Source organism: Cyanidioschyzon merolae, chromosome 14 (genome assembly GCF_000091205.1).
Source record: "Cyanidioschyzon merolae strain 10D DNA, chromosome 14, complete genome".
Classification (NCBI taxonomy): domain Eukaryota; phylum Rhodophyta; class Bangiophyceae; order Cyanidiales; family Cyanidiaceae; genus Cyanidioschyzon; species Cyanidioschyzon merolae.
The window spans coordinates 472,371-493,360 of NC_010140.1; the positions used below are offsets into that span (position 1 = coordinate 472,371).

Genomic DNA, 20,990 nt, shown 5'->3' on the forward strand with positions numbered 1-20,990 from the left:
TGGCTACTCCATCGGGTTCGATCATCCCAGTGAAAAACTTTTGCTTGATCACTTTGAGAGGTTTGAAATCGAATATATTCTTCCAGTACGTCTTCCGGTTCTTACCGGTTAACTTGCGTCAGAAAGACGTGCATCTGTTGAGATTCTCGAGAGCGATATACTATCGAGAATCCGATATAGTGAATGCAAGGAAGAAAATCGAGACATGGAATGCAGGAATGAAGGATCGCCTGGAAACTTTGAGCGAGGTGACGAGCCGCGGAGCGGACTTTAAAGCTCTTCGGGAGTTCATAGAATTTCGCGTTGCTCATTGGGATGCACTGTGGGATGAGTATACCAAGTCCCGGTGGGCTCGTTTGCGAATGAATTTGTATTGTGGTAAGCGGCGGGCGTTCGCGAATTCTTTCAACCAGTTGAGCGCCTTGAAGGAGGACGACCGTCAAGGGCTCGTAGTAGCGTACGGAGCAGGGCACTGGAAGACCCAAAAAGGGTGTACACCAGCTCCAACGACGAGAGCGTACAAGGAGTGCGCAAGGCGTTTCGTCACGATACCTATAGATGAGTTTCGAACATCGTACACACACCACGAGCTGGGTTGCACACTTCAGAGAGTGGCGATGGAAAAGTGCCAACGGAGCCCCGAGGAAATAGCAAAGTACGGACAGCTGGCAGAGGAGCAAATGGAAAGGAGGGCGAAAGTTCGTGGACTCCTTCCATTAGTAAGTACAATCAACGGGACGAAACGTATGGAATTCGTGAACCGGGACTTAAACGCCGCCATCAATGTAAGGAGATGTGCGGTGCTGGAGAAGAGACCTCCAGAGTCAACAACAATGAACTTTATTGGACAACCTCTCAAAGTCGACCTATATGAGAAGAAGTTGGAAGCAGTAGTGGGTGGCCGGTCCAAAAAGACGGGGAGGCGTCTGCACGTCAGTTGGAGACTTTTTGTCTAGGGCGGGTTTCTCGCCACTACTGTAAACGGTCGGCGTCGTCCGACTTTAGAACGGCGTTCGGTGTCGGTGGCCCTTTTACGAGGTTTCTTCCGACGCAACCTCCAGCTTTTGAACAGTTGACCGCGAACCGACACCCGCATCCGTTTTTTTACACAACACAACCTGAGCAAAAAGTTTGCAGAGAGTCTTACACGTTACGAAAGCGAAATATGTTGGTCCGAGCTACTTGTGCCCTGAAATCCTCGGATAATAAGCAAATACACCACGCATGGAAAAGTTGAATCTGCGTCTATTCGAACGCACTTTGGTTAGACATTTCCCGGGCGAGATTCGGAGCAGGCCCAGATGCGTCCAGTGCTGACATCCTGAAGCAGCTGTTGAACAGCATGGAGAACACGCGGACTTGTTGCGTGGGCTTGATTGGGACTACCAGCTGCAGCGGTGCTCGCCACGATACCAACCTGGCGCACGATATGCTGCAGTCGCACATAGCGCCTCGCAGGGCATGCATCGCGTATAGGGAGCTGGAGCGTCGCAGCGCTTTCCAGAGAGGCCTCCGGTGGAAGCGCTCGCGCCTGCAGAAAGCGCCGAATCTTTCGTGCACGGGAGAGGATGGCGTCGGGCATCCCGTTCGCGCGGGCACAGGCCAGCGCGTAGGAGTCCAAGCAGGGCGCCCCTTCAGACAACTTGTACAGCGCGGTCAAGACCACGTCGTCGTTCTGATCTGGAGCATCACCGGTCTGGCGGTTTTCCTGCACGAGCACTTCAAGTTTGAAGAAGCGCAGCCGCGAGTTCGCGTGAGCTTGCGCGTAGAGTGTCCCGGTCACCTCATGGAAATGGGTCGCAAATAGCACCGTCATTTGCCCCGTGACGTTGGTTGCCAACTCTGAAAGCACCGCTGCCGCAAGTGCCCTTCCGTCTTCATCGGAAGTGCCTTTGCCGAATTCGTCAACAATAGCGAGCGACCTGGAAGTGGCGTACCTGAGCGTCTGCGCCATTTGGATGCAATCGTTCATGAATGTTGATGTCTCGCGGCCGGTGGAATCGAAACTCTTCACTCGGGCAAATATCCGGTCGGTCACGCCGATTCGGGCGCTACGCGCCGGCACGTAGGAGCCAACCTGTGCCATGTGTACAATCAACGCAACTTGGCGCAGAAGCACGCTCTTGCCGCTTGCGTTTGGCCCTGTGACGACACAGACATCCCCGCGCCTAACAGAGAGACTGTTAGGAACGAAAGAGTCCACGGTGAGCTCTTGAATCGGGTGGCGAGCGTCGATTACGTCGATGTGACAGGCTGATTCTGCCCCGAGGACTTGTGGACAAGTCCACTCATAGCGCATCGCAGAGAGGGCGAAGCTGAGCCAACAGTCGATCTCTGCCAGCAAGTCGCATGTGCGACTAAGCACTGGTATCGTGGGTATCACGGCGGCCTCGAGATCTCGAATGATGCTCTTCTCGAGGTCGTTGATGGCCCCGGGCAGATCACCGAGCTCCTCATCGAGCTGACGCGTTCTGTCGTTCTTCACATATGCATCAGTATCGGTGTCGAGCGCGTGCTCCAGAGAGGCATCGGATTCCATCTGGGCAGCGTCTGAGCGGGAGATCTTCATCACATAGCCGAGGCGCGGATGAAACTGTACACAGATCGACCGCTCCGTGGCGGACGACCCAAAATACCTGCTCTTCTCCGATTGAGCCACGCTCTCGAGAAAACTGTCCAGAGATTCAAGGGCTAATCTCATATTATCAAGGTTTTCATCAAAGCCGGTCTTGACGGCTGGATTCCAGCCCGACTTGGATCCACTCATGTCGATACATGCCCCGATTCGTGTCGCGACGCTTGTGTACCATTCCGGGTCGAGCACGGGTGTCAACTCTTGCGCATTTTCTTGCAGAAAAGCGCTTCTCTCGCGCCAAACAGGCAACACGATTTGAACCAAGTCGGAGAATCCATTAAAGAGCCCCGCGACTGCCACGTTGCATCCGTGGAGCGCTGCCCAGTCTTCCGCAGTCGCTGCGCCCGAAACCAAGCGCCTCCAAAGATTTTGTGGATGATGCACAGCTTTCAGGAGCTTTCTGAACAATATCATGTCGATGCTGGCCAAGGCGCCGGCCAGGGCCTGAACCACTTCGAGACGCTCTCGAATGCGCGCAGGGTCACAGATTGGCTGCGTTAGAATCTCGCGGATTTTTCTCTGTCCGGGCGCCGAGGCCCCGAAGCTGCTAATGATCTGGTAAAGCGTGAGCCCGTGTTGATGGACTCGAGCGCCTGACCTAGGCGCGGAAACCTTGGCCGGTAGGACCCTCAGTTCTCGCAGAAGACTCATCGGCGATATAGCTAATTGCTCCATATAAAAGGGCTCTGCGCGTACGGTGTGGATATCAACATCACAGCGCATCGCTAGAAACGACAGCAGCGCCCCTAGGCAGGTCTGCCCGACCGGCCCCTGATCATCCAATGGTGCTCGCCGGTCCGGAGACGAGCTCCCGCTTACATCTACGCTCAATTGATGCTGAGCGAAGGCGTCTACAGGATTTTGCCACCAGCGAATAGTTTCTTCTATGCGCTGAGGCGCGACATCATCCGCGGCGAGAAGAACCAGCGGCCCGCCGCCATCAGCGAGTTCGAGGCAATCGCCCAGTCCACCGGAAACGGCGGTGAGTCTTTCAGCGGGGAAAGCTTCGATTTGCTGGACTTCGCTGCGGTGCATGTCGCGGACAGCCTGTGACGCTACCCGCGTTAGCATCGCCCTGAACTCGTCGATGGCGTTTGCGGGGGTTAAAATAAGGTTCGGCTCGATCGCTCGAAGGGTGCGCTCGGTTTGCGAAAATGGCGCCGAGTCTCCTATCTCACAAAAGCGTATCACAAGCGATATCGTCGAGCACCATGCAATGCCAACACGCTGCTTCCGCACCGTCGTCATAAGGAAGATCTCTTCGCCTCCGTCAGTCTCATCGATCAAACTCTGACGGGTTGGGGCTCCGCAACCCAGAGAATGCATAGTCGAGCTCATCTGTTCGATTACTTACTTTGACTCGCCGCCGACAGTGATCTCGGCTGAGCAAGAACCGGTAACCCTGCACAGAACCTGGAAAATTCTCGTCACCAACCAGATCAGGGGGCTCCTCTGAGTCCAGCACAAAACGCACAGAAAACACCAGAAAAAGCCAGTGCACCTTGGTGGACCGTGCGTGTCCTGTACACGGTCGACATGCACGCATATAAGCATGCGTGCATGCACGCATGCTTATATGCACATAATCGCGCATGAATATGTAGACATTCGCGCTCCTATGAATGCATCCATTCGTGCCTGTGTGCAAACTTTCCTGCTTGTACAAATGCATGCATTCGTGCCTGCATGAGTGTGAGCGTGCGTATATGCACACGTTCGTGCTTATATGCACATATTCGCGCTTCTGTGGATGAAACCCTGCATGCATCCGTGCATAAATACATCCATTCCTCCGTGCACGCACGCATCCATGTTTGCGTCCATGCGTGTACCCAGCGGACAGCACCGATCCTCGGTATGGGTTGCCTTGTCGAGGAGCGCTCAGCATCGCAGGACACGTGTACCCGTGCGCAGATGCCCGAGCGGATGCCTCTGACGATCGACGCCCTACCGCCATAGATCCGATTGGAGCGCATGCATCGCAGGACACGTGTGCCCGTGCGCAGATGCCCCACGGGTATGATGTCGTGAAAGCTCGCATATGTTTAGATTCCACCTTTCATACACATGGCGACACATGAAACCGAAGAATTCGATTCAGAAACTGAACCAGGCACATTTTAGGTTGTACAGTTTCCTGGCGTTGTCGAGCAAGTCGCGCTTTTTCGAGTGAGCGTCTTTTGGGCTCGCCTGGCAGCCACTGCGCAGCCCGCGAAATCGAAACAACAGGTGATCAGCCTACATCGCTCAGCGCGTCGCTGAATCGTGCTCAACGGGCGCTGCAACAAGTCAGGGATTCCCGATACGATCGGGCATGCGAGTCGAGCGTTGCTGTCCAGCCATCAGCGTCAGTGCACTATCAAACACGCCTCTGGAGCAGTAGCACACAAAGGCTAGAGCTGAGACGCGCAGGCTACGCAGTTCTATGATGCTCAATCTTCGGGTGCGCTGCAGACACCTCCATCCCAAAGATGGACGTGATTTCCCCACGCCGACGGGCGAAGGGCACTCGGGATTTTTATCATAATGGGAGATCGATGACATCGACTGGAGTCGCTCCGATGCGCAGTGCTCGACATGTCAGCGAGCGCGGAACACTAGTGCTGCACCAGGAGCGCCGCATCGGACGCCGTCTCTCCCGATCATCGCGGCGATGGAAGCGATTCCGCTACTCCTTCGTACCTCTGTGGAGTTCGGCGACGGCGCGGGTGCGATGTGCTGCTTCCTCGGAAAGTGGTCAAATGTCGAATTTTTCATGGTCCTGCGAGTCCGTACCTCCACAACATCGCGGAACAATGCAAGAACCCGAATCGCCTGAAAAGGGACAGAGACTCCCTGTTCAGCGCTCCAGGCGAGTCAAGTCGGAGGCGGTAAGCAGCACGTTTACACATCCGACAGGAGGGCAGTCCTCGAACCGTCCGCGCGAGGGCCGGGGTCGTCCGTCTGAGCAGCCGCTCGGCGTGACCGTATGCAGCGAACTATTACAGCAGCAAGGCATAACAATAGAGCCACTGCCAGAACCAGGCCAAACAGCAAGGCCGCACTGCGCGAAACATGAAATCCAAAGATAGCGATGTCCTTAGTCGAGCCAGCGCGTGGCAACATGTCGGTCGCATTCGACGAGGTGTACACAATACCGCGATCTCCGGCTGCAGGCATTCCGCAGTTCTCTGCCGCCGGCGCGAAACCGATCCGGGAGTTCTCTCGATCAAACACTGTGACATAAGCTCGCATGAATGTGTCTCCAAGAATGACCCGTCCATTGACAAGTTCCCCCGTAACGTGCTGAATGCCAAAACAACGAAATGTTCGGCCATTTTTCTGGGCACGCAGCATATACAACTCCGGAGGAACGCTCAGTTCGACACCGCCTGCCAGCCGGATATTGATCGGTGGAAGGCGCGAAACGTGCCTGTCGGTCAGCGTTGCGCATCGACCGGTTTCGAGCCAGGTTTTTTCGCCGCATAGGCCTGGTACTTGGTCACAGTACCGGGATTGGAGGTGCTCTCGCAATGTGCCGAAGGCGCTCGTGCTTATCACGATCAGTGTTGTGCCTGAGTCGACAATGGCGGATCGGATCTCTGGGAGACCAGCGCTCTCATCGGTGCCGAAGCGAACCGACTCGACGCCAACCTCGTAGTACGTGCGAACCGCACGATTCACCATAGGTACCCAGCGGTACTCGCCCTTGCGCATCTCCGGGCCGGCAGCACCGCCGAACACCAAAGCCCCAGATGTGTCCGTCAAACACAGCGCAAACATATCGCGCGGGACAACCCCCGTGCGTACCATCGTGTCGAAGACTGGCGGGACACATGATGGATTACACGCCAGCGACGGGTATGCGAGACCCCAGATACCGTCCACATCAACGTGCTCAAATGATGCAGAGTCCAGGAGGATCCCACCAAAGTATGCGGGATACACTGACAACCCTGTTTGCGTAAGCGTTATACGGCCAACATGGAGCGCCCCAATGGCAAAACTGCCGTCCCCGTAAATGAGTCGAAAGCCACATGCTTTGGTGTCTACTGGAGCACAGCAGGCCTTGCTCGCTTCAGAGCACGCACCACACAGGCTATTACATGTCGACGGTTTGCAAATAGACTCATTCGAGCAGGATATGCGTGTCAAGTCGGGGTTCGCTAGAGTCACCCGACGATCGCCCTTGAGGCAGTTCTTGCACTGGCTCAGAGGAAAAGCTATTGCGGAGCTTCCTGTATCAATCTGGACGTGAACTGTCTGATTATCCACCGATATAGCAACATAGTACTCACCGACGTTCACGATTCCTCCAGCGAGCGGGTTTACGGGCAGCTTATCTTCTTGAGAGGAGCCGCCCGGGACGCCACTCACCGCTGGTCGGAGAAGCGCGGCAAGCTCGCCGTGCCTCCTTGGCGCCGAATAGATCCTTTCCACTGTTCCAGGACGCTTTTCGAGAGGCAGTACAATGCCGTCGCGTCCAGCGAGCTCTGCGACAGCTGCAGGCCCCCTGCCAAGAACCATATTGTCGAGCAGGCCTACGGCGCCTGCAAGGCAGAGGACGCTCACCAGCAATACAGCAAGCGCTCGTATCATCTAGGTTTTAAACTGAAGTTTCTGCACAGAGTTCTTGCCCTGGAACAGAATTAGAGTTTGGATCCTCCTAAGCGGACTTGAGCGGCAGCGCCTCGCTTCTATGCAGGGCTTGTAGCAGGCAAAACGCGCCAATACTTATTTTGTAAAACGAAAAATGCTTCGTGGACATGCAGGATAAACTAATACCGATGCGCAGACGCCTAAGAGCGTTTTTGGACCAGTCGCCTGCTATCGGCTTCAGTTTCTCCTTGCACACTTCGAGCATCAGAGCCTGCCTCACAAAGTTGTATCGAGTCGGCTCCTGTGGTTTCATCTTCAGCACCGCACATCTTCTCTTATTGATGGCGGCGAAGTATCAGTTTGCGATCTCTTTGCATTCATTGACGCTGCTTGAGCTCACCGATGGAGGGATTCCAAGAACACTTGCCGTCTTTGCCACTGTACTCTCGTCATCGTCCTGTTGGGCAAACACTGTTCCTGACCCATTTCCCCTCCTCTGCTTCTTTATTTGATCTTCTCCGTTCGGCTTTAGTCGACAAGAGGATTTTTTCGTTCTTTTCCGGCAGTCGGCGATGTCGGGCCTCGAAAATCCTCGGCGTCCATGTCCATACCTTCTCCTTCGGTTTCTTATTTCTTCAAATCAACGCACTTGCTTATGCCCTTAGATGAAGACATTCCCTGCGGGAGAAGGGCTTGCGGACGGCAGACATGGTATGCCCCACTGTGTCGCCGTGTGCTGAACGCTTCAGCGATTCGCCCAGTGCAGCGATTATTGCGTTTCACGATAGAAAACACTCCTTCGATGGCATTGAAGCACGTAGAGCACCGAGGAAGGAAAAGCAGCTCTATCCCTATAGAACCGGCAAAATCCCGAACGCAAGGGGAATGGTGAAATGTCACCTGACTTCAGGGAGAAGCCTTCAGTGATTTGGCAAAGCGAGTGTGATTGTGTGAGCCTTCTCTACGAGAAAGACTGCGGCCGCCAAAAGAATCCGCTGCATCTAGAATCGATGATGATTTCCGAGTTATCTTCGAGTTCGATCGGATATTCAACGGGCTCGCTGCTCCTGGACTATCCGAGCACGCTCCGACCGTATCATCCAAAGGAAGTCGCATCGATTGAAGAAACAAACCGACGTCTCTCTGCTGCATATCGATACTACCTATCCAGGCACGTTGTTGTAGTTACGATTTCGGTGGAAGATGGCCGTGCGTGGAACTGGACCCCATTTTTGCGACTGTATCCCAGTATTTTTAGGACAACAGGAACAAGCTATCGAGAAACAGAGACGCCCATGGTGGCTACTTTAGTCGCTTTCGCTTTCAGTAAAGTCATCGACGAGTCATTTTCTACCATTGGCGGCAAGCACGCAATAAGAATACCCGTTTTTGGCGCGGAGCGCATATGCTTCTTTCTTTCCGTGTTCCTATATCATCTCTGTATTGTTGCATGACTGATCTGAAGGAGAAAAGTAGTCCTCCTTGAGCTGTTCAGTGCAGAATATATCCTACATGCAATTCGTCTAGGATATATACAGTACATTCCAGCATGATTTCGATCCCATCCTATACATCGCAGCTGGGTTGGAGCGTAAATGAGTTGAGACACTTTAGGAGGCAGTACTGACGCGCGCTTCGGTCCCTGCACTTCCCTATTTATCTAGGCTTGTTCCAGATATACAGCCTCGACACTCAACGTGCACCAGTGAGAACTTACGGATGCGTACTTATTTTCATGATTCTCCGGCATAGTTTCGGAGTCACTTTTTCGAGGCCTTACTGCTAGAACGCTTTGCGACGCCCTCGAACAAAGATGCGTGAATTAAGCGATATCGTTAATCAGTAGGTACTTACCAGATTGTACCCCCTTCTTTCCTTACGTGTAGCACCCTCAGATGACGCATGCTCCAAGTTCACAGTCGTTCTATTGTAAGGCAACTCGTTGGCGCAACAATGCGCGCTGCTGAATTGAAGAGGAGGAGAAATTCTCCACTTCGTCCATGGTCGAGCTCATTGCATGCATATGCTTAGAGTTCACTGAAATATTCGTGTGAAATAATGAATCCCGTTTGAGACGCAAATCCTTTCCTCATTGCAACCATAGACAAAACGGCATTCCACAATAGCGCGACGCCTCTCAACGGATATGTTCTCGGATGCTTCCGTTTCTTTTCTTTGCGTGGTAAAGGGTTCTGGACTCCGGCTTGAGTCATCGTAGCGATCGCTATTCGTGCAGAGTGCGTTTCCGCTGTATTCGAAATGTGCGTAGGGAGGAGTCGACGTTTCTTGACTTGATCTCGAGTCTAGATTTTCCTCATGGTACGTTTTTCACCATGGACAGCATCGCGTCCCATAAACTCTCTTCTGTTCGAAAAACAGCAGAGAACGGAGGGTGAGTCATCATATTCAACCCCATTTATTCTGCATCTATCAAACCGATAGAGGACGTCATCGGGGCCGTGAAATGAAGCAGATGGAGAGATTTCGAATGGGACAACTGCACCTAGTTATGCTGCGGACGGATTACCCGGCGAGGGGATCGTCCAGAAGAAGCCCACGATCGAAGAGCACGACACCAGGCGTGAATACCAAGGGGCTCATCGCGAGGAGCCCTCTTTACCCGCCGAGGGCCTGTACCAAGCGATGAAGCAAGCATTCACGCGTCACGTGACGGTCCTCAGAGGAGGAGAAGGTCCAAATGATATATAGGAACACCTTAGCAGGTTCAAGGGCGCCCGTACGCGGGACGCACCGAGCCTGCACACAGAGAAGATGAAAATAGGAAGCGAAACGAAGATCGCATCTTGGGCCAGTCCATTTCATCGTTCGACAGCAACTCGGAATCTAGAAATCAGATCTTGAACGCTGCCACCGATACCCTTCGACTGCTGACAACGCTGCTGGAGGGAAAGGAAAGACCGGCGTATTTAAAGCCAAAGGTCAGCGAAGCGGAAAGGAGGCTGTCGCAGAATTATCCCCCAACGACTAATGTTCGTGGCAATGGGAAGAGACCCAAAATTTAGTTTCTACACCCGAGTCAGCTGACTGGACCGGTTCCACTTTATTCTGAAATAGGTGTGAAGCGATGCTCACTTTGGATGAAGTTTAAGGAAACTGACCGCTCGTTGCGTCGGGGCGATGGATCTTTGTCGACGCCTTCCACGACCGAAAAACCAACCAAGCCCACAACCACTGCTTCAATGAATAGCGCAACGAACGCTCTGCAATCAGCAATTCAAAGAACACCACACCTCATCCGTCACTACATAGAGAAACTCACTGTCCACATCCCGGAACAGAGGGCGCGAAGCCTATGGACGAATTCTCGCGATTAAAGACAGTTGTAAAACGCCGGAGGACAAGGTCGCCAATCACAACAAGTGCACCTGTGGGCGAGAGAACCTCTAGGCCCAAGCAATAGTACAGCTCTCCAGCGAGTTCCACTCTTATTAGATATGTGTCGCGCGAGATGTTCAGCGTCGCGTCACTGTCGAATCTTATTGTTATGTCCGGGAAACTACGGTATGCGGCATCCGAGAGGAGCGTACAGCTAGGTGCCTCCGACCAGAACCTGCTATGGCACAGGTGGGCGTCAGCTGCACAGACAACTGACTTGATTTCCTGAATCACTTTGGTGAATGCTTCGCCACCTAACGCCATAAGCGTTGTGCCAGAGTCGAAGACCACTGGATCGGCATATGAGCGCAAGTTGGATCCATTTGGGCCAACACGGAACTCCTTGACGCTGGCTGCATAATATGGGACAAGGCTCCGAGGAAGATACCGTACCCAAGAGTAGGGTCCCCGTCGAAAACGCGTGTCCGCCTCTGCGCCGAGAATGAGAGCGCCACCGGTATCCGATAGGCAAATACTAAAGATATTCCTCGCAACCACGCCCTCCTCGAACATGATGTCGAACAGCGGTTTCGGGCATGATGGAGAGCATGCTGCTTCCTGGAATGCGAGCCCCCAAATGCCACCCACATTGCGCCGTTCGAACGTTGGAGAGTCATACAAAATCGCCGTGTAAAATGCTTTTCGAACGCTCAGCCCTGCACCGGGCAAACTCACAGGGCCTTGATGCAACGCTCCAAACACGTAGGAACCGTCCGCATACGACAATATCATGCCGCAGCTTTCAGGATCAAGAAACGAGCAGCATGCTTCGTTCCTGCGAGAGCATGCTCCACAGAGCGCGCTGCAAGTCCCCGATAGACACACGCTGGAGTCGCTGCAGGGAACCCTGGTGGCATTCCAGTCCGATAATCGTATAATGCCGTCACTCCGCGGACAGTCTAGGCATCGTGACACTGCGAAGGCCAGGTTGGCGCTCCCCGTGTCAATCTGAACGCCAATCTCCTGACCATCTACACCCAACCGGGCGTAGTATTCACCAAGTGGAAGAAGCTCGCCGTGTAGCGGCTCAACGGCGCCAGCGCGGAATACCGCAGCCGCAGAGGCCCGCTGCACCGCTGGAGCAAAGTTCGCTCCGCCTGCACTCGAACCAAGCGCACCCTCGAGCCCGGCCCGCACGTGCTGGTACTTGAGCAAAGCGGGCCGCACTTCGGCAACTTTCTGGTGGCGTTTCTCGAGGGGTAGCACCCGTGTTGCTGCAGCGGCCGCAAGAGTCAGCGCCTCACAGAGCATCACTGCCCATAAGAGAACGGCCAACACCAGCCGCACAGCGCTACTAGTCAAGTGCATGATAACTGATGCAGAGAGGCTTAAGTTCAGAAAGCTATGACGCCCAGTAACGTGAAGCGTCACGATGAAGCAATCGTATGAGAGAAAATACAGTATGCTACATCGGCGAGATGCGCTGAATCCGGCACTTGTGGCGCACACTATACGACCAGATTTGTATTGCTGCTGCAGAATCACTGTAGGCGTGCTGGTGATCCGCGGCGAGGGCGTCAGGGCATGATCACCTTTTGAGAAAACTATGTAATCAAATGTATCAAGCGGACAGGTGCAAATCGATCACAGACAGCATCCTAGGAGCCTCTAGTTTGATGCGATTCCCTTTCTGAACATTTATGGAGTCTCCTGTACTAAACGAACCCAGCCTCAGAGCGCTCCGATCGCATTCCGAGGAGGCATTCCAGCTGACTGCGGACGTAAAAGCAGGTATATTGCCGCACTGTATGCACATTCGTCGCTGTTTCTGACTCAGAGGCTGCGGATGGGAACTGCACACGAGTCACTTGTTGTCGCAACCTGGGAGTTCTCGCAAAGCGGAGTCGAAAGCTGTTTTGACTGCCTTCGGAAAGGTGGAAAACCGCTCGACGCAGTTGAAACTGGCATACACGTTGTAGAACTCGAACCGACTGTGACCTCAGTCGGATACGGAGGCCTGCCGAACGCGAACGGCGAACTAGAGCTCGACGCAGCCATCACGGACGGTGCCCACTTCGGGGCTGTGTTTGCTTTGAGGGGATATCGCAGCGCGATCGGGATCGCTCGGGGAGTTCTGGAGCGCAGCGAGCATACGGCACTAGCGGGCAACGGCGCTGTGAACTTTGCCCAGGAAGTTCTCGGTGAAGCACCCTTGCCCGATTCGGAGCTGCTAACCGAACACGCTCGACGCCGTCTGGCGGAATACCGAGCCGGCAGGTTCCAAGGACGGCCCAATGAATCGCATGACACCGTAGGGATGATAGCGGCTCAAAGCACAGGTGATATTGCCGCCGGCTGCGCCACTTCGGGATACCCGTTCAAGCGACCCGGCCGAGTGGGCGACTCACCGCTACCCGGCGGCGGACTTTTCTGTGAATCGGGGCTGGGGGCGGCGGTAGCTACTGGTGATGGTGACGACCTCATGCGTCTGTGCCCGACGCATCTCATTGTCGAACTCATGCGAAATGGACAGAGTCCCCAGCGCGCATGTGAAGAGGCCGTTCAGCGGGTCATGAGATACCGTGAGCAGACAGGTCGAGATTGCCGTGGCGCGTTCATTGCCGTGCGCTGTGATGCCCTCGCTTGGGGTGCACATGCGACGCACGAAGGCTTCGTGGTTGCCCATGCCGATGGTCGACGCATGGATCAATCATTGCTTATACCTGTTGAGGTACCCGAAGCGAGGAACAAGCCCTGGCGACGCGTCTGTGTCTAGGCTTGCCGATGGTCGACACATGAATCCTGCATTGCTTGTATCTGTTAAAGTACCCGAGGCGAGGAACAAGCCCTGGCGACGCGTCTGTGTCTGGGCTTGCGGATGGTCGACACGTGAATCATGCATTGCTTGTACCTGTTGAAGTACCCGAGGCGAGGAACAAGCCCTGGCGACGCATTTGTGTCTAGGTTTGAGCCGCGTAATGTGGGGTCAGTATCTTTCATGGTGCAAGATCGATGCATCAAACCTGAATCCTAAGCTGCATGAGAATTATCTGCAACCGAAAACAGGAGCTCCGTTCATGTATGTATGCTTCCACGTTGCGCACGCAGCAAAGCAGTCGTACAGCTCGGAACAGAGAATGGGTCCGTCCAGAGATCATTCCGGTGCGTCTGCAAGCGTAGGTGCTCACTGCACCGCCGGAAACACGAACGATGCTGTCGCGTTTTAGAGACAGAACGGCCTTTCGTCGCCATGACGGGCGTCGACTCAAAGCATGTGGCGTCGATGCATCTGTGACGCAATGCTGCCGCATACAATCATTCTCTCGAGGGTTCCGTGCTTTGCTGTGTGCTTCCTTCTGTAAAGCGTTCAGAATATGCATGGCATCTCGCGATATACCGGTGGACTTTTTCAGCAACACTTCGAGAGCGCCGTTCCGCCTGATGGAGCGGCAGCTCACAATTTGCACACGGGACGCTCACACGAGAATTACGACGTTCATGAACTCAGAAGCGCGAGCATCCGATCAACCGCGAAAACCCTACGTTTACAAGCGCGTTGTTCCCTAAGGAATTGATCCGCTGAGTTTGGCACAGATGGCTCCGCCAAAGTTTATTCATCGCTTCTACGGACTAGCCTCTGCGAGTGTGTTATATTAAAAGGCTAGGTGGCGTGATTTATGATCCAAATGCGTCACAGGAACGTCCTGTAATGAGGACGACTCTGCATCCTGTGCGGAAACGCGGCACGCGCTTCTGCATGAGGCACTATTCGTGCACGTTGCCCGCGCACGTGTCGTCTCGAAAAGGCCACCCTGACGCTGAGACGAGCATGTGGCAACGGCGGGAGCGGCACGCACCACCCATCCTCATACCTTGCGCAGAATGGATGACGGATATCCCGACGGAGCTTTCAATACTGCTCGAGCGTAGAGCGCTCCACTGAGAACGGTGGTGGACCCCACGACCCAGCAGAGCGCCTGCAGAACAGGGTCGTCATCACCGGTACCCATTGCTGCTCCCAAACTCGCATACGAGATGGTGCAGAACTGCCCGAAAGTATTCAGCTTGCTGATAAACAGCGGCGCTACTCGATATGGCCAGGCGTCGCTGCTCTGCGAACGCGCAGGTTGCCCAACTGCGGCGTCCCGACGACGCGCTTCACGATAGAGCTTCACTGCAAAGTAGGCTCCACCCAGGATGAGGAGCGAGTCTCGAGCCAGAAACACACCGACAAGCCCAAGCGGGAGGACACCCTTCGCACTCAGGGCAGCAGCCGTTGCATTGATCACTACTTTGTCCGCCACGGGGTCGAGTATGGACCCCAGCGTCGTCACCTTTTGGTACTTTCTGGCCAAGTATCCGTCCAGAACGTCGCTAACACCTGCTGCTGCTACGGCCAAGGCAGCTATACTATAGTAATCGTTTACTATTAGGCCCCCAATAACAGGCGCCGTCACAAGTCGAGCCAGAGAAACCAGGTTTGCGGCGTGCATGGCAAGAGCTTCGAACGATAGCTATCCGCGTTCGGGATCGCACGTGGAATAGAAATGCCGTGTAGATGCTTCGATAATAGGCGATACTTTGGAGGATCCGTTGTCGATGCATCGATAATGAGCGATGCTTTGAAGGATGCCGTGTAGGTGCTTCGATAATAGGCGATACTTTGGAGGATCCGTTGTCGATGCATCGATAATGAGCGATGCTTTGAAGGATGCCGTGTAGGTGCTTCGATAATAGGCGATACTTTGGAGGATCCGTTGTCGATGCATCGATTATGAGCGATGCTTTGAAGGATGCAGTATAGATGCTTCGATAATAGGCGATACTTTGGAGGATCCGTTGTCGATGCATCGATAATGAGCGATGCTTTGAAGGATGCAGTATAGATGCTTCGATAATAGGCGATACTTTGGAGGATCCGTTGTCGATGCATCGATAATGAGCGATGCTTTGAAGGATGCTGGAATCTGGAGGGAAACAGCTTGCTCTGCCGTGCTTGGTGCCCACAGAAGTTCCGCATGGAACAGAACTGCCGTGCCGATACATCGATTGCGAGCGACGCTTTGAGGGATTATGTGCGGTTTTATGGTGTAATGTCGATGCATCGAAACAAGCATATCCAAAAGTCCTGTTCAAGGGCTGGAAGCATCAGACTCCAGCAGCGAGGTCGCTACAGCAGCAACGAGCGTTATCTCTTTGGCAATATCGCAGAGAGAGCAGGGTGTTACCTAGTATGTTCTCCTCAGCAAAAGGTGTGGCCAACTGTTGCTGGGCTCTATATAATGCCCTGAGCACATGGTGAACTCGCGTCTCGCCACAGGAGGCACTTTCTTGAATGTCTTGGTTTTCGTATGACACGTTAAGGCTGGCAAGTTTCGCTGTAGTACATCAACTTTCGACCCCCTTTAGTCTCCACGCGAGCGTTCCGAGTCCACCATAGGGAGCTACGATGCGAATAGGTCGTACGACTCCTGTCCAATGCTGTAGGATGGAGGGACCTCTGTTAGAACGCCGCCGAAGACTCCCATACGACCTCTTAACAAGGGACGTTGACAGCACCGTGGTTGGAGCGCGACGACTGTCAGAGCACCAACGGTGTTCTTCATTGAGAAGTTGCAGAACAAGTTCAGCACCGCAGTATTCACAGAGAGTGCTCGACGAGCTCTGTCAAGGACGCTTCTCCACTCGGAACTGATGCACTGGGCTGGCCGCCGCTAGCACGGTCCGAGCGGCACGGGCATCTGTGCAAGCCGCTCGATCCAACAATCCTACACTACAAAACATGCAATCTGTACGCTTACGTCATCCGTAGAAGGCACCAGACCGCGCCTTGAAATGCTGTCCTATGTGGTGACTCACTCGCACATTTTGCCAGCAACAAGGCGGCTCCGATGCATGTAGTGAATCCGCTCAATGAGGACACTTCGATGGTGTTCGCTGGCCCTTGTATGCAGGTAAGCGTGCAGCTCGAAATGGAAGCCTTTCCCTGCCGGTCTGTGAACATGATAGCTCAATGCATACGCCATCGATTTCAGGAGGATATTGCAAATCGGCTACAGGAACGGCATCGCGAACCCAAGGAGCAACAGGCGGGTCAGTATGACCGGAAACAGCAGCGCACGTCCATGGCCCTCCTCCCGGGAGCGCTGGACTGTTTAGAGGTGGGATTTTCGCCTCGCGTTTATTCTGCCGTGGGTCTTTCCAATAGTTGTGCCGCTATCTTGTCTTTACCGCGCAGTATAGAGCGAAACTATGCGCGCCCGGCAGGGTTACTATACAGGTTGGGTCGTTCGCACTCACCTGGGTATGCGTTGCCTACACAAAGTACGGAGCGCATCCACGAGTGTCTCCGAAGCGGGTGCCGCAGTTCGTTTTTTTCGAACGGCATTGCAAGTATCCTGTGCTTCATCCGATCGAAAGCACCATCCGCGAACACCTTGTGATACTGGTCTCTATCACTCAACCGATCAGTTCCATACGGAAGCGCTGTATAAAAATCAGCGCGAACAGCGTCTGGGGTTCAAAGTCGTTAAAGGGTCGGCCCCTCTCAAAAATTCACTGAATGACTGCAGCTCAATGAATCTGACTGAGTTTTCAGTTGCCTACGACCAGAGCGCAAGCAGGTCTTTCACAGTGACGAGCGTGCTGTTTCCAAAACCATCAAGGATCATCTTGTGGATTCTTTCTTCCCCGGGAGGCCGTCGAGCGGAAACTGTGGAGCGTTGCTTTAGCGATGCGTGGGTATTCCCAAAGGAACACGTACCACCATACCAGAATAAGCACTGATGTGATTATCGCTGAGTATGGACGGAATGGTAACAGGCACCAAGAAAATGTGATGCAAGCTTCACCAAAAAGCAAAATAGTCCACGGCTGGCACCAGGGAGGTTTCAGTGCTCGGTAAACTTGCAGAGCATCCTGAGCAGCTGCACGAACTGTGCGACGCCGGAGCGGAGGTTCACGTAGCTGCAAATGTAGGTGGGTAGAGCCCCGTGACTTGCCACGGCACCTCAGAGACAGCCGCTTTACAGGACATCTCAGCCGTTTTAGGCGGGCACAAGCCTTTGGAACATATGAGGTTCGGTGAGCCGCACAGTCTGCAACAGCGAACCCGAAAAACAGCGTCCACGGCATGCTTTCACAGCGCACTATCTGGCTGCCTTCCGGAGCGAATGGAAGCCCTGAGTACTCAATTCGAGTACTGTTCCCACTTCTGTTCCCAGCTTGTCTGACAAAGCCAAGAACGCCTCCTGTAACGCATTCAACGAGCAAGGTAAATGCTCCAACGCTTCGGAGCGAGGCAGGACGTGCTCCTCAAACGCTTTTTTTCACCTAAAGCTAGTGGAGCTCGTCGAGTGAAATTATGCTCTACAGCGGCAGCGTCTACGCCGCTGTAAACCTTAAAATAAACCGACCTCTGTGGTTAACAGGTTTCGCTTACGTAAAGATGCACAGGCAAGCGCAGCGTCCCGAAGCAAAAACGTTCCAGAACTCTAATATATGCTCAGCAGTTGTTGGTATCGGATGGATCCTGCCGTAGTGCAAGCAGTCCGCACTTTGGGATTCTTTGATCGCGGCCTCAGTGTCCGAAGTGACGCTGGACCGAATCTTTTCTCTTCAAGCAGCACATAATCGAGTAGTGAACATGTTCCATAGCTAGTCTGTCTGCAGCCGCGCTGTCTGCATTCGACACGACTCGGGCAGAAAGCCTCTACACCTATGTCAGAGTACAACAGAACAAGCCCACTCATCTATCTCGGGTGTCTACACTAGAATATGGGTCTTCCGACCGCCATCAACATTAGCCTCTGCAGTTTTTTTCTGTGACAGCTTCCTTTTCCATTCTTGTCTCCGGCTTCAAACGCACAGGTCTTTCGCTTCTCTACAGCTCGGTTCACAGCAGCCGAAGGATGTTTACGGCAATGTGCAAGTCCCGATTTCGCCGTTTCAGGTCGCTGTCTAGGCCTTTCATCAACAGACCGAAGTTGCTAACTACACATTGCTTGTCACTTTGATCTTCTTCGTATACTACCTTGGTGTGCACTTTTCTGTGGCGACGCGTGGCTGTCGTCAGGTGTTCCCATTTGTCCACCATAGCTTCTCATCCAAGGGCCGCTCTGTAGCACGTGAACGCCTGCTCGATGTCTCGGTACATGCCGTTGTGAGGTACACAGAGATCGACACGATGCATTTCTCCGTTTCCGCGCATGGTACCGCACTTAACGATACAAGGCTTCTTCTGTACGATCCTTCAGCGAGGGACTTGTGCGCTACACATGCGGAAGCGCACGCAGTGCCATTCTGTTGAGGTTTCGTGGAACGCGATGTTGTCTATGGCGAAACACGGACCGTAACGAAAATCCAGGCTAGAGAAGGAGTCGAGGACCTTCGATCTGTGTACACTCCTTTCGTGCAAAGCGGTGAAGCGTTCTCCACTATAATTGATCGCTGCGACAACTCAAGTCCGAGTCCAAGCCCCTTTTTCATGCAAACAGAAGAGAAAGGGGCCCCTGGGAGCATATCCCGTAAGTGCTATCATGCTGTTGATGTCGAATGCCGTTTCTTCGATGGCTACATGGAAAGTAGGATACGTCTTTCGAAGGAAGTCGATTATTTGGCATGAGAAATTTAGTGAACGGTCCGCATTAGCTTGTGAACAAGTTGTCAAGGGACAACGTCGAGTTCGTTTCATCGTCAATCCAGCGACCCGCATTGCTGCGCTTTCAGTCTGCTTTGAAACAGAAATAGAACGGTTTGAGAATCCGTAATTTGAACATGCTTCGCGTAAGAACAGGGAAAGAGTGTAGGCTCATGCGTATGAGTTTGATATGATATCGTTCATGTTTACGAATCCTTCTTCAAGGGCATCGCAACGTATCTTATTTCCGGTGACGTAAAGAATTCAAGCGGCAGAGCCTCGGAGCCGTTCCAGAAGGACGACCGAGAATCCTGAAACTACGTTTGCATCCGTAAACCCTTATTGATGCTCTTCAATTATAGAGGCTTTTGCATCTACGAAAAGTTTGAGAAAAATCGAAAGAGAACAATAAAGCGTGCCGTTCTTTATTCCATCTCAATTTAACCGAAGTCCAGTGGCTGCGGGCTTGCAAGTAGCGTCGTGCGTTTGTCCAGCCTCGGTTACGCTGTTCGTCGCTGCAGTGCGTTTGGTTGGTGAGTGTTTTTTCCATGCCGACGCTAGAAACCGTCAGTACAGAGGCGTTGGTGCAGCGCGGCATCACGCTCTTTCGAAAGTGCTTTCCAAACTCTGGGGAACCAACTGTCGCGAGCGCCGCACCGGGCCGTGTGAACCTCATTGGCGAGCACACGGACTACAACGAGGGCTTCGTGCTACCTATGGCACTCGAGGACCGTGAAACCGTTTTTGTGGGAACCTCTTTCCTGGACTCAGGCTTTGGGTCCCTTCCAAGGGCACGCCTGGTTTCCGAGCTTTGTCCTGACCAGCCTGTGGAGTTCGCGCTTCGAAACATATCTCCAGGAGAGGCGTACGCTGGCCCGGCCTGGGCAAACTATATTCGAGGAATGGTCGCTCAGTTTCTGGAGCGATCTGTGCGGGTGCCGTCTTTTGACGCAGTCGTGGTGTCGGAGGTGCCGCTCGGAGGTGGAGTCTCGTCGTCCGCTGCGCTAGAGATGGCGTGCGCGGTTTTTCTCCAGGAGATAACAGGTGTTTCCCTCGACCCAGTGGAGCGTGCTCGCATGGGTCAGCGGGTAGAGCATTTATATGCCGGTGTGCCCAGCGGTATCATGGATCAGCTGATCTCCGCTGCAGGCGTCGCAGGTTCGGCGCTCCTGATCGACTGCCGGACCTTGGAAACACGAGCGATCCCTCTGGATGACCCAGAGATGGTTATTGTTGTTGTGAATAGCAACGTGAAGCATTCTCTAGCGGACGGGGAGTATGGGCGAAGGCGAAGAACATGCGAGCAGGCGGCAGCGGCCTTGAATGTCGCTTCACTGCGCGATGCGACTAGAGAGCAGCTCGAGGCGAGTCGGACGCGAGGTATTTTGGGTCCACCCGAAGAGAAAGTCTACGAGCGAGCGCTCCACGTGATTGAGGAAAACAACAGGGTCCTGCATGCTGTGAGCGCTCTCCAGGAGCGCGACTACGTGCGCTTCGGAAAACTCATGTACGAGAGTCACGAGTCGCTTCGGACCAACTACCAAGTGAGTTGCGATGAAATCGATGCTCTTGTGGAGATAGCTCGCCAAGTGCCCGGAGTCTACGGCAGCCGCATGACGGGAGGCGGTTTTGGCGGATGCACGGTGACGCTTGTACGTGCGGACGCGGTAGCGATGCTCCTTGAACGTATTGAGGCACTTTATCCGAAGCGCACTGGAAAGCATCCGACTAGCTTCATAAGCAAACCCGGTCCTGGTTCACGGCCGCTGGCGATTGAACACTCCTAGGAACGTAAGGCGAGCT

General features: G+C 53.8%; 7 protein-coding genes and 1 non-coding gene across 8 annotated transcripts, besides 2 other annotated features; 3 read left to right on the top strand and 5 right to left on the bottom strand.

The window, feature by feature from the left end:
- Nucleotides 1-109: part of a sequence feature (repetitive element) that runs on past the window's edge.
- Nucleotide 110: 1 nt separating this feature from the next.
- Nucleotides 111-848: a sequence feature (repetitive element).
- On the top strand, nucleotides 796-3,320 carry CYME_CMN191T. The gene has a single exon (XR_002461479.1). It is a non-coding gene; the product is annotated as a hypothetical transcript (transcript).
- CYME_CMN192C (mutS family DNA mismatch repair protein MSH5) lies at nucleotides 1,265-3,973 on the bottom strand (the record flags this gene model as incomplete). The annotated part of the gene is made up of 1 exon (XM_005537271.1): nucleotides 1,265-3,973. One exon carries the CDS (start codon nucleotides 3,971-3,973, stop codon nucleotides 1,265-1,267), a length of 2,709 nt encoding a protein of 902 aa, XP_005537328.1.
- Nucleotides 3,974-5,518: 1,545 nt separating this feature from the next.
- CYME_CMN193C (pepsin A precursor) lies at nucleotides 5,519-7,213 on the bottom strand (the record flags this gene model as incomplete). Its single annotated transcript, XM_005537272.1, has 1 exon — nucleotides 5,519-7,213. One exon carries the CDS (start codon nucleotides 7,211-7,213, stop codon nucleotides 5,519-5,521), a length of 1,695 nt encoding a protein of 564 aa, XP_005537329.1.
- A 3,276-nt stretch (nucleotides 7,214-10,489) lies between these two features.
- On the bottom strand, nucleotides 10,490-11,917 carry CYME_CMN194C (cathepsin D precursor; the record flags this gene model as incomplete). Its single annotated transcript, XM_005537273.1, has 1 exon — nucleotides 10,490-11,917. One exon carries the CDS (start codon nucleotides 11,915-11,917, stop codon nucleotides 10,490-10,492), a length of 1,428 nt encoding a protein of 475 aa, XP_005537330.1.
- Nucleotides 11,918-12,395: 478 nt separating this feature from the next.
- On the top strand, nucleotides 12,396-13,325 carry CYME_CMN195C (probable glycosylasparaginase precursor; the record flags this gene model as incomplete). The annotated part of the gene is made up of 1 exon (XM_005537274.1): nucleotides 12,396-13,325. The coding sequence occupies one exon, from the start codon at nucleotides 12,396-12,398 to the stop codon at nucleotides 13,323-13,325; it is 930 nt and encodes a 309-aa protein (XP_005537331.1).
- Nucleotides 13,326-14,415: 1,090 nt separating this feature from the next.
- Nucleotides 14,416-15,042, bottom strand: CYME_CMN196C (CDP-diacylglycerol--glycerol-3-phosphate 3-phosphatidyltransferase; the record flags this gene model as incomplete). The annotated part of the gene is made up of 1 exon (XM_005537275.1): nucleotides 14,416-15,042. The coding sequence occupies one exon, from the start codon at nucleotides 15,040-15,042 to the stop codon at nucleotides 14,416-14,418; it is 627 nt and encodes a 208-aa protein (XP_005537332.1).
- A 2,167-nt stretch (nucleotides 15,043-17,209) lies between these two features.
- On the bottom strand, nucleotides 17,210-17,683 carry CYME_CMN197C (hypothetical protein, conserved; the record flags this gene model as incomplete). Its single annotated transcript, XM_005537276.1, has 1 exon — nucleotides 17,210-17,683. The coding sequence occupies one exon, from the start codon at nucleotides 17,681-17,683 to the stop codon at nucleotides 17,210-17,212; it is 474 nt and encodes a 157-aa protein (XP_005537333.1).
- Nucleotides 17,684-19,735: 2,052 nt separating this feature from the next.
- On the top strand, nucleotides 19,736-20,974 carry CYME_CMN198C (galactokinase; the record flags this gene model as incomplete). The annotated part of the gene is made up of 1 exon (XM_005537277.1): nucleotides 19,736-20,974. The coding sequence occupies one exon, from the start codon at nucleotides 19,736-19,738 to the stop codon at nucleotides 20,972-20,974; it is 1,239 nt and encodes a 412-aa protein (XP_005537334.1).
- Between the last annotated feature and the right edge of the window lie 16 nt (nucleotides 20,975-20,990).